At 45.1% G+C, this 15,732-nt stretch overlaps 1 protein-coding gene across 2 annotated transcripts in view; it reads right to left on the bottom strand.

Moving 5' to 3' along the window:
* The window catches only part of MIER2 (MIER family member 2), a 311,956-nt gene that overhangs the window by 65,171 nt on the left and 231,053 nt on the right, over positions 1-15,732 (bottom strand). For both annotated transcript variants that reach the window (XM_069648110.1, XM_069648116.1), the window contains exon 12: positions 14,123-14,259. In XM_069648110.1, coding sequence (XP_069504211.1) covers positions 14,123-14,259 — 137 coding nt within the window. The remainder of the gene's footprint in view (positions 1-14,122; positions 14,260-15,732) is intronic.

Here is a 15,732-nt window from a genome sequence, read left to right as displayed (position 1 = left end):
CGAACTGCTATCCTTACGACAAGGTAATCAGGATCTTCTGTCCTACGTTGCCACCTTTAATAGACTGGTTGTGGAAACTGGATGGCCAGAAAACAAAAGGATCACATTGTTTCATTGAGGCCTGCGCGGAGAGCTTAAGGATGTTCTAGCTCAGATAGTAGATCCACCCCAGGTCTGCGCAGACTACATAGACTTGGTGGTTCAACTTGATCACAGACTTCAAAATAGAAAAGCAGATCGGTTCAAGTACAAAACCAGAGTACCGATCAAAACCCACGCTAACTCCAAGAGTACCGACGTATCCGAACCTATGCAAATCAGCGGTGTTAAAGGACCATTAACACAGAAGGAACGAGAGAGAAGGCGGCAAATGCAACTTTGCCTGTATTGCAGGACTTCCGGTCACTTTCTTCGAAATTGTCCGTTTAAACCACCTAAGAAGGTGGTTGGAGCCACAGAACGATTTATTGACACCTGGTTCGGGAAACGACCTAGCCCGACAAGCGTAGGGGTCCGCTTGCCGAGCTTGAAAACAAACTCTTTGACCTCGCATTTTGTCATGCCAATGGTGCTCGTGGACCCAAAACAGCCTCAGCTGTTGCATGCTATAAAAGCATACATCGACAGTGGAGCTATTGGAAATTACATAGACCGTGAATTGGCTTCCAGGATTAAGCTCCCTCTCCGCCCGAAAGTAACCCAAGATGTCATTACTACAGTAGATGGAACCGAAATAGCCTCAGGGCCTGTAACGCATTCCACTGTTGAAATGACACTGGTGGGTCAGGATGGACATCGGGAAGCAATCGTGTTTGATGTGATCAAGGCCCCACAATTTCAAGTAGTTCTTGGAATTCCTTGGTTAGAAACACATAATCTCAGAATTGACTGGCGAGCAAAGAAGATAGATTTTCCTGATTGTGAACCAACTTGTTACCCAAGAAATCCAGTTATGGGTCTAGCCTCAGCAACTTCCACCCCTGTACAGCTACCGTCAGAATACCAAGAATTCCAAGACGTTTTTCAGAAGGAACAGGCTAACACGTTACCTCCCCATCGGTCTTATGATTGCCAAATCGATCTGGTACCCAATGCTCAACTACCTTGTAGTAGGATTTATGCTCTTACGGAACCTGAGAACCTACATTTGCGTCAGTATTTAGATCAGTACCTAGCCAATGGTTTTATTCACCCGTCCAAGTCTCCTGTCTCCTCAGCTCTGTTCTTCGTGCCGAAAAAAGAGGGCGACCTTAGAACATGTATAGACTATTGCGCCGTAAATCAAATAACGATTAAGAATCGTTATCCTCTGCCCCTGATCCCTGAGCTTATCGACCAGGTGAAAGACCCTTGTGTGTACACCAAGTTAGATCTCCGAGGAGCTTATCACCTGGTGCGTATAAAAGAAGGCGACGAATGGAAGACTGCATTCCGCACCAAATTTGGGCTCTTCGAATATCAGGTGATGCCCTTCGGTTTGTGCAATGCACCTGCCGCATTTCAGCACTTTATGAATGATGTTCTTCTGGAACTTATCGACGTCTGTGTCATTGTTTATATTGACGACATCCTGGTGTACTCTTCTTCAGAATCCGATCACAGAAAACATGCAAGGGCAGTTCTTGAGAAATTGCGCCAGCACTGACTATTTGCAAAGCTCGAAAAATGCGTTTTTCATACCACAGAAGTGGAGTTTCTCGGATTCATCCTGACACCTCAAGGAGTCCGAATGGACTTGCGAAAGGTGGACACCATCCTCAAATGGCCATCTCCTAGCTCGGTGAAGGGAGTTCAGAGCATGCTCGGCTTCGCCAATTTCTATCGAAGATTCATCCCGGAATTTTCCCGAACAGTCCAACCCATCACAGCTCTCCTAAAGAAAAACAAACGCTTTGAATGGACTCTTGAGGCCGAACAAGCCTTTCAGGAGCTGAAAACCAAATTCACCCCTGCACCTATATTGAAGCACCCGCAACCAGATCTCCCTTACATTGTGGAAACCGACGCATCCAGTTCGGCCATGGGAGCTGTCCTGTCGCAAAGAGACCCAGAAACTAACCAACTACACCCTGTGGCCTTTTGGTCCAGGAAATTTTCTCCTCCTGAAATCAACTACGCAATTACCGACAAAGAGTTACTAGCTATTAAATCTGCTTTCAAGGCTTGGCGTCACTACCTTCTCGGGGCAAGACACACCATCACCGTAATTACAGACCACAGAAATTTACAGTATTTAAAGACGGCCAAGGCTCAATCTTCACGACAACTCCGATGGGCTCTATTCTTTGCGGAATTTGATTTTGTAATTACCTATCGCCCTGGCTGCAAGGATGGTAAAGCGGACGCCTTATCCCGGATTGGCATGGAAGAACCCAATTCGAGTTTAGAACCTGTGCCAATCATACCTGAACAAAGAATCTTAGGCCTAACTTCATTGCAAACTATTGAGGATATCCAAACGCAAGTAAAACAACTGCTAGACTCTTCAGCCTTACTGGAATGGAGTCAAAAGGGTCCTCATTACACCGTTAAGGATGACTTACCCTACTTCCAGGAGCGGTTGTTTCTGCCTAGTAAAGAATTGCAAGAACTTGTTATTGCCCATCATCATGAATCATTAATGGAAGGACACCCTGGTATCGCTAAAACGGAGGAAAAAAATCAAACGCCACTTCTGGTGGCCTTCTTGGAGAAAAGACAAAGTCTTTTGTATTGTCTTGCGGAATTTGCGCCCAAAACAAGGGTAAAAAAAAAAAGGCCAGCCGGCCTACTTCAACCCTTGGATATTCCACCGGCACCATGGCACACCTTGTCAATGGACTTTATAACTGACCTGCCTCCTTGTGCTGGTTACAACACGATCCTTGTAATTGTGGATCTATTCTCCAAAATGGCCCACTTTATCCCTTTAAAAGGTTTGCCTTCAGCTTCCACCTTGGCCAAGGAATTTCTGGAGAATATAGTTTGCATACATGGTTTCCCTTCCATATTAGTCTCGGATCGTGGAAGTCAATTTATCTCCCATTTTTGGAAGAAGTGTTGCCAACTAGCACAAATAGATGTGCGGCTATCCACCAGCCACCACCCCCAGACCGACGGACAAACCGAGAGAACCAATCAGACTCTCGAGCAATATCTTCGGTGCATGTTACATCAATCCGAGTTAAATTGGAAAGACATCCTTTGGATCGCAGAATATGCATACAACAATTCAGTGCATTCTGGAACCAGACAAACTCCTTTTTATACTTTGTATGGTCACCATCCTCGGACCTCCGATCTAGATCCACCTCTGACCCTGGAAATGCCCGCAGTAAATCATCTGCATTCCACAATAACCCAAGCCTTCAAAGAAGCTGCAACTCATTTACAGCAAGCCAAGAAAAAGTATAAAGAAAACGCTGATTTGCACCGAAGTAAAACTCCTCCTTACCAAGTAGGAGATCAGGTATGGCTAGCAACGAAACATTTACCCCTCAAGGGCCCGCGAACCTTCAATCCCAGATTCATAGGACCTTATGCCATTAAGGCTATAATCAATCCCGTGGCCTTTAGACTGGATTTACCGTCTAACATGCGTATTCATCCAGTTTTTCATGCATCACTTTTGAAGCCAGTACAACTAGGGACCCGACTGTCCAAGCCTCCAGACCCAGTTCAAATTGAAGGGGAATTAGAATTCGAAGTTAAAGACATTTTAGACTCCAAGGTGTTAAAGTCCAAACTCTTCTATCTTGTTGACTGGAAGGGATATGGACCTCAGGAGATCGTGGGAGCCTAGTAACCATGTTCACGCACCTCGATTAATACAAAGGTTCCACCGGAGATCTCCGAACAAGCCAAAACCCCCGGAGGGAACAACCTTGGGAGGGGCCTTGAGAGGGGGGGCGGGGGGTGGGGTACTGTCATGATGCCTACCTCCAAGCAGCCAGGTCCGACCCAGCAACCCCAGAGGCAGGCATCATTTTCCCCCAGGGAAGTGCCAGCGGGCCCAAGCTGGGGCCCTTTGGACACAGTCCTGGCGCCTTAGGCGCCAGGCTCATGTTGGACCCCTGTCCTGGCGCCTTAGGCGCCAGGCTCAGAAAGCTAGACATGTGTTCAAGTGTTTTAAGGTGCACTTACCTGATGCAGACCATGCTGCTACATCCAGGCCCTCTTGAGGCCTGAATGGAACTACTTTACCTGTGGAACTACTTTCCCCTGGGTGTGGTCGGGGAAGGGTACATACCTGGAACTTCTTCCAAAGCTATTTAAACCACGCCCGATCAGCAACTCACGCTTCGCGTTGTTCTGCTCCTCGCAGCTGGACGCTCACCGTGTCAGCTCCTGCATCTGGACTTCAGCCACGCCTGTCAGCATCCTGGGTCACCTGCTAAGAGAGAATTGGAGAGAAAGAAGACCTTACCTGCTAAAGCTGCATCACGGAGACTTCACACCGACGATCGTGAAAGGGAAGACATCATTTTAAAAGCATTTCGCTTCGATCGCTGCAGCGCTGCATTTCACTCACCTTCCTGGGCACCTCCATCTTCAGCAGCGATCATCCGGATCCGCAGCCACTTCCCAGAGCCTAGAGAGAAAAAGACAAGAACACAAGGTGAGAGAAGGAAGGGAATAGGAAAAGCTCAGTTTCCTTCTAAGACTTACCTGTTGGGTCATTCCCATTTCATTTCGGGTCCTGCCGCTTCCTGGCATTCCTCACAGCAACACAGCAGTGAAAAGACAATTATAGTGGCAGCAAATTCACAAGTATTAATTTACCTCTCAGTTTAGGGCAGAGGTAGTCGGGTAATTGGTGGTTTTAAAATGGCAAATAATTTTTGTGAAGATTAATTATTGAATGTTAATCAGAGATGTGTTATTTGCAGGTATCCGGTGTTCCCAGAATTAAGGAAACCAGAGGAATCCTGACCGTTTGTTTTGTTCTCCACTTCCCCTTTTCCCCCAATTTAGTCAATCGAGCAGTTGTTCATTTGACTGTTGGGTAGACTGGATTGGAGGATAGGGTGGGCTTACGTGTGCTCCTGCAGGATTTTCGGCGCTGGGACCTGATAGTGTGTTAGGCAAAGTTTGCATGTGGTACCCTCTGGGACCACTACACACAACTATGACCACATGTGTAAGCAAAAAAAAAACCTTTGGTATAAGTCTGTACCACACAGTTTTTGGTAGCAAGCTGAGCAGCCAGGCTTGTCTCAAGAGGGAATGTGAGCTTTTCAGACAGACACTTAGACTCAAGGTTTCTTGGTAAAACACTTCTTATTTGATTACACAATCATTTATAGAGCATTCACTAAATGAGGCAACCAATATCACACACAAGTTATACTACAATACTGAATACTAAGCAGTTGAGCTCCCTTGAAGTAGGAGCCAAATAGCATTGAAGTAGGAGCCAAAAGGAATAGTTAAATAAAACGAATATTACAGTTATTTTAAAACAGTGCAAATAGTTTGACTTCACCAGAGGAGTTGATACAATGCAATCGGTAGGCCAAAGTCAATGGGCTAGTGTCTTTTATAAGTAAAAACGTTTCTGGTATTTAAGTCTTTGCCACAGTTCTTTGAAGTCGTTCACAGAAGAAAGGTTTGTATGTCGGGTCACTAGCTGACTAGGCCTGCAAGTTTCCAAAGTTCCACAAACTTTTGCGGTGAGAGGTAAGTTCTCTCGGTCGGGTTTTCACAGTACCTTAGATTGAAGAAAAAGATGCAGCTGAAGACTTCTGTTCCTGGCAGTTCCTGCAGATCTCGCTGTTCCTGAGCCTCAGTCGTGGGGACAAGAGAGAAGGCGTTGGGTACTCCTGCACTGCACATGTACTGGTCGCAAAGCTGGCAAATTGGCAAATCTTCGATTCTGGTTGCTGTTCTTCAAGAACACAAGCTTGTCTCCTTCCCCTGATTAATCCTAACCAGCTCCGAGAATGCTATCCAGGTGGCTTACGAGTTGATTGGTCCCACCAACTCAAAGGAAGAAGTCGTCCAGGAAGGGGCTTCTCTGTCGAGGTGAACTTGGCGATTCGGACCTGCATCAGGGCTCCACCGGGAAAACCAATGGTCCAGGAGTTGCAGCAGCCGTCCTCTTCCAGCTCATCTTCGTTTTTTTCGTTCCAGTGGTCGACTGCCTTTCAGTCCAAGAGACTCGACTTTTAAACAGTTTTCTCCCATTCACTCTGGCGTGATTGGCTGGCTAGCTGACTGTCCGGAAAGGACAGTCACTCTGCAGGGTGACGGACAGATAGGCTGCTGGAATGAATGGGAAACAACTGAATAAAAGGCAAGGCTTTTGGCTTGGAAGCCCTGCCTTTTATTCGACCACTGGACGAAGGAACCGAAGAAGAATTTAAAGAGGATGCCTTGCTGCAACTCCTGGACCGTTGGTTTGCCCGGTGAAGCCGTGCTGAAACTCCAAATTCTTATCGACAGAGAAGCCCCTGCAAGGACGACTTCTCCCCTTGAGTTGGTGGGACCAACCAACTCCAAACTAAGCCAGCTGGACATTCTCTCAGAGCTGATTGCATTTCCACAGAGTTGCTGCTGGAAAACTAATAGGCAGGGAGAGGAACACCAAATTGTGTGCGCTGTTTTTAAGTTGGCCAAGAGCTCCAGGAAGATCCTCCAGACTCCCAGGAAGCAGAACAGAGTGCAGGACCCCAGAAGCAAGCAAAGTCCATCTCGACAGCCAGAAACTGTGGTGTTGCTATTTGCGGTAGTCCCGAGGAGCTGAAGCACTGAAGTGCCACTTGTTGGAAAGATTGGTGGTTGCGAGTGGTGACCGACCCATTGCAGAGTAGGTGTCCCCAGAAGTCCCCCCTCGTGTCCCCACGACTGAGGCCCAGCGAAAGCGAGATCAGCAGAGCTGCACAGGAACAGAAGTCATCTGCTGCACTTTTTCTTCAATACAAAGGTACTGTAAAGTCTGAGGGAAGGTACCTCTCATCGTAGAGTTGCTTACATCTTCTACTACTCACAAGTCTAGTCAGCTTGTGACCCTACATTTGATTCTTCTTTTCTTAAAACATTGTGCAAAGACTTTTCTACTTACCTACCAGAAGTGCTTCAGCCCATATAAGACTTCTGCCCATTGACTTTGGCTTAACCGGTTATACTGAATGACTCTGCTTAGTCAAAAGTATTTACCTGCTTAAGAATATTTGTGGTCTCTTGTTTGTTCTAATAACCTTTTCCTTTGACCAAGTTCTAACAGTATTCTAATTGCAACAGTAAGATATTAATGTCCAGCACCCTAACTATTGAAGTCACCTGAGGGTGTAGGTTGCGACTGTGGGCCATCCCAAAAGGGTCTTTACTGATTTAGAAAATAAGAGTGCACAGATTTTGAAGTGTATTTGTGTGTTGCTTTTATATTGTTCCCTTCTGAAAAAGGCTTATTATAACTGACTGATAAATGAATAATTGTTTAATGAAGAAACATTGTGCGCAAGTGTTTATTTGAATACTTGTCACTGTGAATCTCTGTAACTCACCTACAGCTCACATTGACCCCTCTTGAGATAAGCCTGGCTGCTCAGCCACACTACCAACATGTGTAGTACAGACTTATACCAAAGGTTGGGTTCCTATTGCCAGGAGGTCAGGGTTGTTGTAATGCACCCAAAGGGTACTGCATACAATCCTGCCTAACAGGGGTGTGGGCACAATAGCTATACACAGCATTGGATATATTACCTGCTAGTGCATAAGAATTTATTTGTGAACTCTCCACCTCCTCTCCCTCCACTTGGGCCTTAAGAACCACCTCATTGGGGGGAGCGGGGGCGTGTGGTTTACGTTGTCCTAACAGTATTAGCATCTGATTTCTCCCTGGCGTCCCAAATTGCATTTAGGACTTCCAATATTCCCATGGTGTCTCTCTCTGTACTTACGCAGTACGGAGCAGAAGACGACGAGACCTGTCTCCTGGCTCCCTGAACAAACCGGAACAAACTGGCTCCTACGCGCCTGATGTGAGGATACATACTTGTAAGAACTACAAAAATAATGGGAAATGTAGTTCGCGGGTTTGTATGGCTCATAAAGAGTGCTGTGGAACACAAGGATTAGCAGATAGGAACACAAATAAAGTTCACAACGTTGCCTGAAATGCTATTCGTAGCAGCAGTAAAAATACTCAAAATGCAATACTAAAAGCATTAAGAACTACTAAATATTTGAAAAGGTCTAAAAATAATCTTAAAACTAAATATCAGCAAAAAGTAAATCTGGCACGTACACAATATAAAGAATCACCCCCACTACTGCCATGCCTTCTCTTTGCTTACAGAGAAGTCCTTCAGGAAGGGGTTCGTTTCAGCCACTTTGAGCTCATCTATGGTCATCCAGTTAGAGATCCATTGGCCCTAAATCAAGGAAGGGTTAGAGAGTGCTTCTCACCCAAGCCAGTGAGAGTCACTGACTATGTGTTAGGTCTCTGAAGGAGAATGACACAAATGATGACAGAAGCTTCAGATAACTTAAAAGCAGGTCAGGCTCTGGTTAACATTGTCATGACCAGAAGGACAAAATGGCTGAGTTTACGCAAGACCATCTAGTTCTAGTTATGGTATCTACAAGGCAGAGGGCCTTACAGGACAAGTGGATTGGACCCTTCGAGGTTGTGGGCAAACTTGGAGATGTCAATTATTTGGTGGACTTGGGCAATCCCAAGGAGGCCCCCAGGGTCTTTCACACCAACCGCCTAAAAGCATGCGTTTCCAGACCAGAACTAGGAGCTTTACTCTTAGCATCTGATCAAGAGGAGCAGAAGGAGGAGGAGGAGGGTGATCCTCTACCGGACCTTCTCAGGTGACAGCATTTAGATGGAAAAATAGAAGGAGTTAATCTCTCTTCAAATCTGACTCTGAAACAACATGAGGAGTGCAAAGTTCTGTTAAATCAGTTTGCCTCCCTGTTTTCACTAACACCAGGCTTGACCCCTTGGGGCCAGCATGATATAATCACTGGTGACTGTCTCCCTTTCAAAAGAAGGGGTTACAGAATGTCAGACCATGTAAGAACCCACATAAAAGAAGAGGTCAAGAAGATGCTTGATCTTGGGGTAATAGAGCCATCTACCAGTCGATGGGCTAGTCCAGTTGTGCTGGTACCAAAGGCAGGATCAAAGGAGTTGAGATTCTGTGCAGACTATAGAGCTCTTAATGCAGTCACCACGACTGATGCCCATCCTTTATCTAGGATAGATGAGCTGGTGGACAAACTTGGTTCAGCCAAGTTCCTCAGTACATTTGACCTAACCCCAGGCTATTGGCAAATGGCTCCGACAGACCATGCCAAGGAGAAAACTGCATTTTCCACCCCAGGAGGTCTCTACCAGTTTAATATTATGCCTTCTGGACTAGAAAAATGCACCTGCTACATTCCAGAGGATGTATTCCAGAGGATGGTGAATCATGTTCTGATTGGGATGGAGGGAGGACTTCTGCATGGCATACTTGGATGGCATTGCAGTGTTCAGCCCCAGTAGGTACATCTTGACCACCTTGGGTATGTTTTGCAGGCTCTTGAACAGGCCCATCGGACCATAAAGGCTAGTAAATGTCAAATTGGTCAGAGTAAAGTGGTCTACCTTGGAGATGAGGTAGGAGGAGGTGAAATAAGGCCATTGCCCAGCAAAATACAAGCTGTACAAGTCAGCAGCCTGTGCTAACATTTTGGGATCAATCTCTTTTGAGTCAGCCAAATGCTGTCTCAGCTGAGGATTTTCAAACATTCACATACCCAGGTAGCCAGCCCAAGGGGTACCATCAGTCTTTTTGAGAGTCCTAAACCTCTTACGGTACTGGGAAGGAGTTTTCCCAAATCTGGCTATTAATGCCAGCTTCACCGATTCATAATCCTTTCACTCTATGTTACCCAACTCAATCACAGCCATTCAAGGGGAGCCTAGACATGAGCCAAGGGATTAAATCATTCCCACTGATTCCTTAAAAACCATAGGTGTATTCAAACGTACCCAGCCAATCCAACACGTCAAGTTTAGGTTCATACATACTCACTGCTTCTTTGGGCAGGCAAGACCTTTTAGGACTAGCACACCTAGAGGACCCTGAAAGGGAAGCAGAATCAAGGGACATCCTTTTCATATCCAGTTCATGTTGCATCTCTCTTTCTCTTAGTTTCACCTCTTGATGTTTGGCTTCACCTTGGGCATTTAACTTTTTGAACTCCAACTCTAATCTCATTCTTTGAAGAGAAACAAATTCTGGGTTTAACTGTGGACCTTGTCGGGTCCCAATGGAAACAGGCTGAGGCATAAGGGCAGGCTGTGGCAGAGAGGGCCTCTCTTCCTGAGACACTACCTCCTCTGACTCCCTTGCAGATTGGAGCTCGACTCTAAACTGACATCCTCATCATTGTCTTCCATAGGCGTTACAGGTCTAATACCCAAACTTTGGTGATTCATAAACCCTGTAAGCAATTCACAAGTTTTTCCTCCCAGAGTCAGCCCCATTGTTTTTGCACATATCTATCAGTTGATCTACTGTCAGAACAATCAGGGCCGTCTCATTAAAGTTATCCATATTTAGCATGTTACAATTGCTTCACTTTTTGATGGAGCTTAGCCTTGTGGCAGATTTAGGTGGGTACACGTACAGAAACGAATGCAACCACTCTACGTCTATCCCACTGCCTGCAACCAGTGTTAGGCAAGAATTGATGTAGTAACCCTGTGGGAGAATACACAAACCTTGTCCTCTTAGTATTAGGTAACCCCCCTATTGTTATAGGCCTGTACGGTGCAAGTTGGTAGAGTGACTGAGCAGACAGGCTTATCTCAAGGGGAGGAAATTGGAGCTGTAGAGATGTAGCAATGAAATCCACAAATAAGTATAAAAATAACACTTGCACTCAAGGTTTCTAGTAAAATAATTATTTATTTAACGGTCATTTTAAATAAGCATTCTTTAAAAAGGGCAATATATGTAGCAATCAAATACACTTTAAAATACTTGTTCAGAATTATCACAAAGCTAGTAGATACTCTTTAGATATGCTTCATACACACTTCCTACACCGTGAGGTGACTTCACTAACTAGGACAGTAATTGCATTTATATCTCACTATGGCACTTTGTAACTTCTGAAATTGCAGAAACGAAAGGTTAAAAGGAAGGAAAAAGGTTAAACAGGTTCTCAGAGCATGTGAGCACTTTAAATCTTCCATTGAAGTCTAGATAAAAATCTTTCCCAACACATTTTAGTTAAAAAACAATGTATCACTTATGAGGGACAGTAAGAATCAAAGTCAAATGGAATAGCAGAGTCTGCAGGGAGCCAGTACAGCCAAAGTCAATTGGAGCAAAGTCTAAAGAGCGGAGGCACTTCTTAGATAGTAAAAGTCTTGCACAAAGTTAGTTTGTTGAAGAAAAATCACTGTAGGGTAACAAGCTGTTACACTAACCCCCTTTGATTAGAAGAAGAGAGTCCATCTGGCTTCTGTCTGGTTGCAGTAATACAGATCCTGGGTTCCTGGGCCTCAGTCGTGGGGACAAGAGGGAGGACGTCTGGGCACTCCTGCGGCAGCTACGGGCTCTTTTCAGATCAGCAGCACTCCACGTTTTTTTCAGCACTCGGTAAAAACCACCACCAATTTTTTTCTTTTTTTTTGCTTATAAAGTGCCAAAGTCGTCCGGCATCCAGGCGCTAAAACATACAGACAGAACTACAAAACAGACACTCCGAGATCCATCCTAAGCAAAAAACCTAGTCTTCAGATGTTTTCTGAAAATAGAATGGTTTTCTTCCTTACGAAGTGATTCAGGAAACTTGTTCCAGGCTTGCACCACCCGAACAGGGAAGGAACAACCATTACTCCAGACTCTTTTAAAATCGATTGACCTTCAGAGTACAGGCCTTTGCTGAATGTAGATTCCTACTGGGATTGTAAATCCCCAGTTTCTCTTTTAGATATTGGGGTGCAGATCCAAAGAGACACTAGTGTCCCAATGTCTGCAACTTAAAGAGAATTCTGGCTGTCACCGGGAGCCAGTGAAGCTCTCTACGGGCTGCTGTTACTGATTCTCTTTGCGCAATATGATAAACTATGCACACTGCTACATTTTACACTTTCTGCAATTTATAAATGCAGTCCTTACTGGCTCCCCCTAGCAGTGAGTTACAGTAATTGAGTAGCGGTAAAATGATGGCTCGTACTGATTTAGCACCATTTTCACTCGGGACCATGTAACCAGCCAATCTCAGGACTCTGAGATAGTAATTAGAGTTCCTAACTATATAGTCCACATGGGCATCTGCATTAAGCATAGCCTCCACGAAAAAGTGCCAAGGGTTTTAAACTTCTTAACTACCGAGACAGGACCTCTATCAATCCTGAAACTAGAGATTCCTTGTCCTAAACTCTCATGAGAGCGCTTGGACACATAAATCATAACTTTGGTTTTCCCAGCATTAAGCATAGCCAATTTATGGACATCCAATTTTTAATGACCATGTAAATATTATTTAGCCTCTCCTGATCCACATGGTTTCCACTAAATTCCATGGTTAAGCTGAAAATCATCTGCGTAGTTCACAAAACACCCCCATCCAGTTGGGCTTCCTTAACTCTGAGTCCTGCACTCTGGTGAGGGGAATCTAGCTCTGGTCGTCCTGCTTCTGGAGGGTCCTGGGGAGACTCCTGGAGCTTTTGGCCGGCTTACAGACATTGCACTCGACTACGGATGTCTCAACCCCTGGCACTCGGTTCCTGAAGCAGCAAAGAAGTACAGCCAGTTGGAGAAGGTGTTACAGTGGGGTTCATCTCAGGGTTAGTTGGTCCCACTAACCCAAGGGAAGAAGTTGTCACTTCCGGAGCTTCTCTTGTCGATTAGAAAAAGAAGGTTCAGCACAGCAGCAGGGCTTCACCGGGCAGTTCAACAGTGCAGGAGGATGCAGCAAGCTTCATTCACGCTTTCTTCATGGGGATGTCCTTCCAAGTGGTCGACTCTTGTCTTCAGTCCCAAAAACCTCGCCTTTTAAGCAGGTTTCTCCTATTCATGCAAAGCCTAGCTGTCAATCAAACAGCAGGGTGGCTGTCCTGCAAGGACAGACAGCCAGCCAGCCAGCCAGCCAATCAGGACTGGGTGCATTCAGTCAATCCTTCGAGAACCTCCCCCACTTCCTGCCCTTCCAGACACACCAGAGCCAGAGGCGGGTTTCAGTACTGAAGCCTGCCAAAGGCAAAAACAAAAAAAATGCTTAAACCTGGTTTGACGTGCAGAGTAAAACCCAGGAAAGAACTCAAACCGAAAATGGCAAAAAAAAGACGACCAGGGCCATTTTGACAAAAGTATTTTGACACCATACACAAAGTAGATGCCTATGGAGTTTGTCAGACTCCAAAAACAAAGGAAACATAATATCCAAATCAGATCAAAACACATGAGAGAGTGAGAAAAAGGGCTCACTCACTCCAGGGTTAAAAAGTCCTAAAGTCCAGCAAAAGAGCTGAGGGTCGTTAAGGTTGAAGGGAATTAACACAGAAATGAGAATTCTCCCTAAGACCCATTTCACCAGATATATATGTGTGGGAGTATGTTACAAAAGGTGGAGGGGTATGGGCTCCCCCTGTGTATGTACGTGGTGAAATGGGGTAGAAGATTAAAAAGAACTGGTATTTTGGGCTACGAAATTATCGAAAGTGATCATATAGATCCTTTAAATCAACACTGAGGGGCAAGCTTATGCCCACACGATGCAGGTTAAGCATGCAAAGGTGAGCACCCGGGGCCTCAGCATTCAGTAAAATAGTTGGCAATAATTCAAAAGAAAATGCTAGCACTGAAAAAAAGAAGTGCTAAGGAAGCCAATGATGTTCTGTGATTTTGGGGGCAATTTCCTTCCAGCCACCTTATCAACTGATATGTTAAGTATTACAAATCTCTACTGAAGAATATCTTCTGCTGAATATGAGATTTAAGAGGAATTATCATGCTGATATTCTGCAAAAGGGTCTCAAAATCAGTTCCCAGACCAGACAATGCATCAGTTCTGGTGTGAAAATTATTTTTTCCAATTACGACACAGTGCGCTGCAAGCTCAGTGATGTGGGCTAGAGCTGCAAGCTCAGAGATGTGGGCTAGAGACAAGACTCAGAAGGACTTACCCACATTATCCATGCTTAAGTGATCTTGGTTGAAATGGGAGTCGAGGCAATCTGAGGCAGCAGCTAAAGGTGGTGTACTTTGAGGTCGGCTGACACTTTCCATATCACCAGAATCCAAATCATTTTCAATGTACTCCCTGCAACATTATCAAAGGGGAGAAGTTAATACAGTAAGCAACAATGTAAGAGTACATTAATACTGAGACAATAAGAGAAGCAATGTAAGAAACCATGGTGCAGCAGATTAATCCTTTCCAAATAAAAAGAGGTCACAAGAGAAGCGAAAGAATAAAATGGGAATGACAATCTTTGCCCACATATTTCATGGTTAGAAAAAGAGAAGAAAAAAAAAGTAGATGGCAAGGTGTATGCAATCTTGAACAATTATGAAGAAACAAGAGCGTTCGACTGATCGTCCAAACCATTAGACTAAAGACAAGGAAAGGTAGAGGAATACCCACCATGGACTGTGCAATCCCTTAAAACCATCTGGTCTAAAGGAAAAACTGAGTTTACTAAAAATGCACACTATCACGGATTTCTCGACCCCTGGCACTCAGTTCCTGGAGCAGCAAAGAAATACAGCCAGTCGGGGAAGATGGTCCAATGGAGTCTGTCTCAGGGTTAGTTGGTCCTATTAACCAAAGGGAAGAAGTTTTCTCTTCCGGAGCTTCTCTGGTCGATCAGAAAAAGAAGTATCAGCACAGCAGCAGGGTTTCACCAGGCAATTCAAAGGTCCAGGAGGGTGCAGCAAGCTTTGTTTGCGGTTTCTTCACAGTGGTCGACAATGCCTCTAGTCCCAAAGCCTTCGCCTTTTAAGCAGGTTTTTCCCATTCATTGACATGCCTAGGCTGTCACGCAAACAGCAGGGTGGCTGTTCTAAAAGGACAGCCAGCCAGCCAGCCAATCATGGTTGCATTCATGCAATCCTAGAGACAAAGGATGAGGGATTTTCGGGAACCTCCCTCACTTCCTTCCCTTCCAGACACACTGGAGCCAGAGGCGGGTTTCAGGACTAAAGCCCGCCAAAGGCAAAACGAACAAAGGGCTAAAACCTGACTTGGCGCACAGAGTCAAACCCAAGAAAGACCATACAAACAGAAAATGGCGAAAAAAGAAGACCGGTGGCATTTTGGCAAAATGGTCACCCATGGGTGCTAGACTGCAGCTGAGGGTTCAGCCTGTGGTTGAAAAGCACAATGGTAGGAAAATGAAACCACTGCTACCAGCCATATTGAGTTGTGAGGGTAAGATACATTTTTTTACATGAGTAGGTAGGTAAAGTAGCTACTAAGTAACCCTGAGGTACTCCACATAAGATGGTGTGTGCTGGACCTACAAAGTGAAAAAGTAGTCAATTTCACTTAACTATTCTTGGGAATGGTAGTTCATCCAAGAAAAGGTATTTAAACCTTATGAGAAATCTAAAGGATTTCTCTGCGACACTGCCATAAAGGTGCTGTGCGTCACCATACATAAATGCACTCTGGTGATTGTCTGGCTGACAGTCCGGGTAGGACAGCCAACCTGCAAGGTGAGTGACAGCAAGGCTGGAATGAATGGGAGAGAACTGAATAAAAGGCAAGTCTTTTTGCTTGGAAGGCAGAGTC

This window comes from Ambystoma mexicanum, chromosome 1p, assembly GCF_040938575.1.
Source record: "Ambystoma mexicanum isolate Mex_15411 chromosome 1p, UKY_AmexF1_1, whole genome shotgun sequence".
In the NCBI taxonomy this organism is placed as follows: Eukaryota; Metazoa; Chordata; class Amphibia; order Caudata; family Ambystomatidae; genus Ambystoma; species Ambystoma mexicanum.
This window is presented reverse-complemented; position numbering and strand designations above follow the sequence as displayed.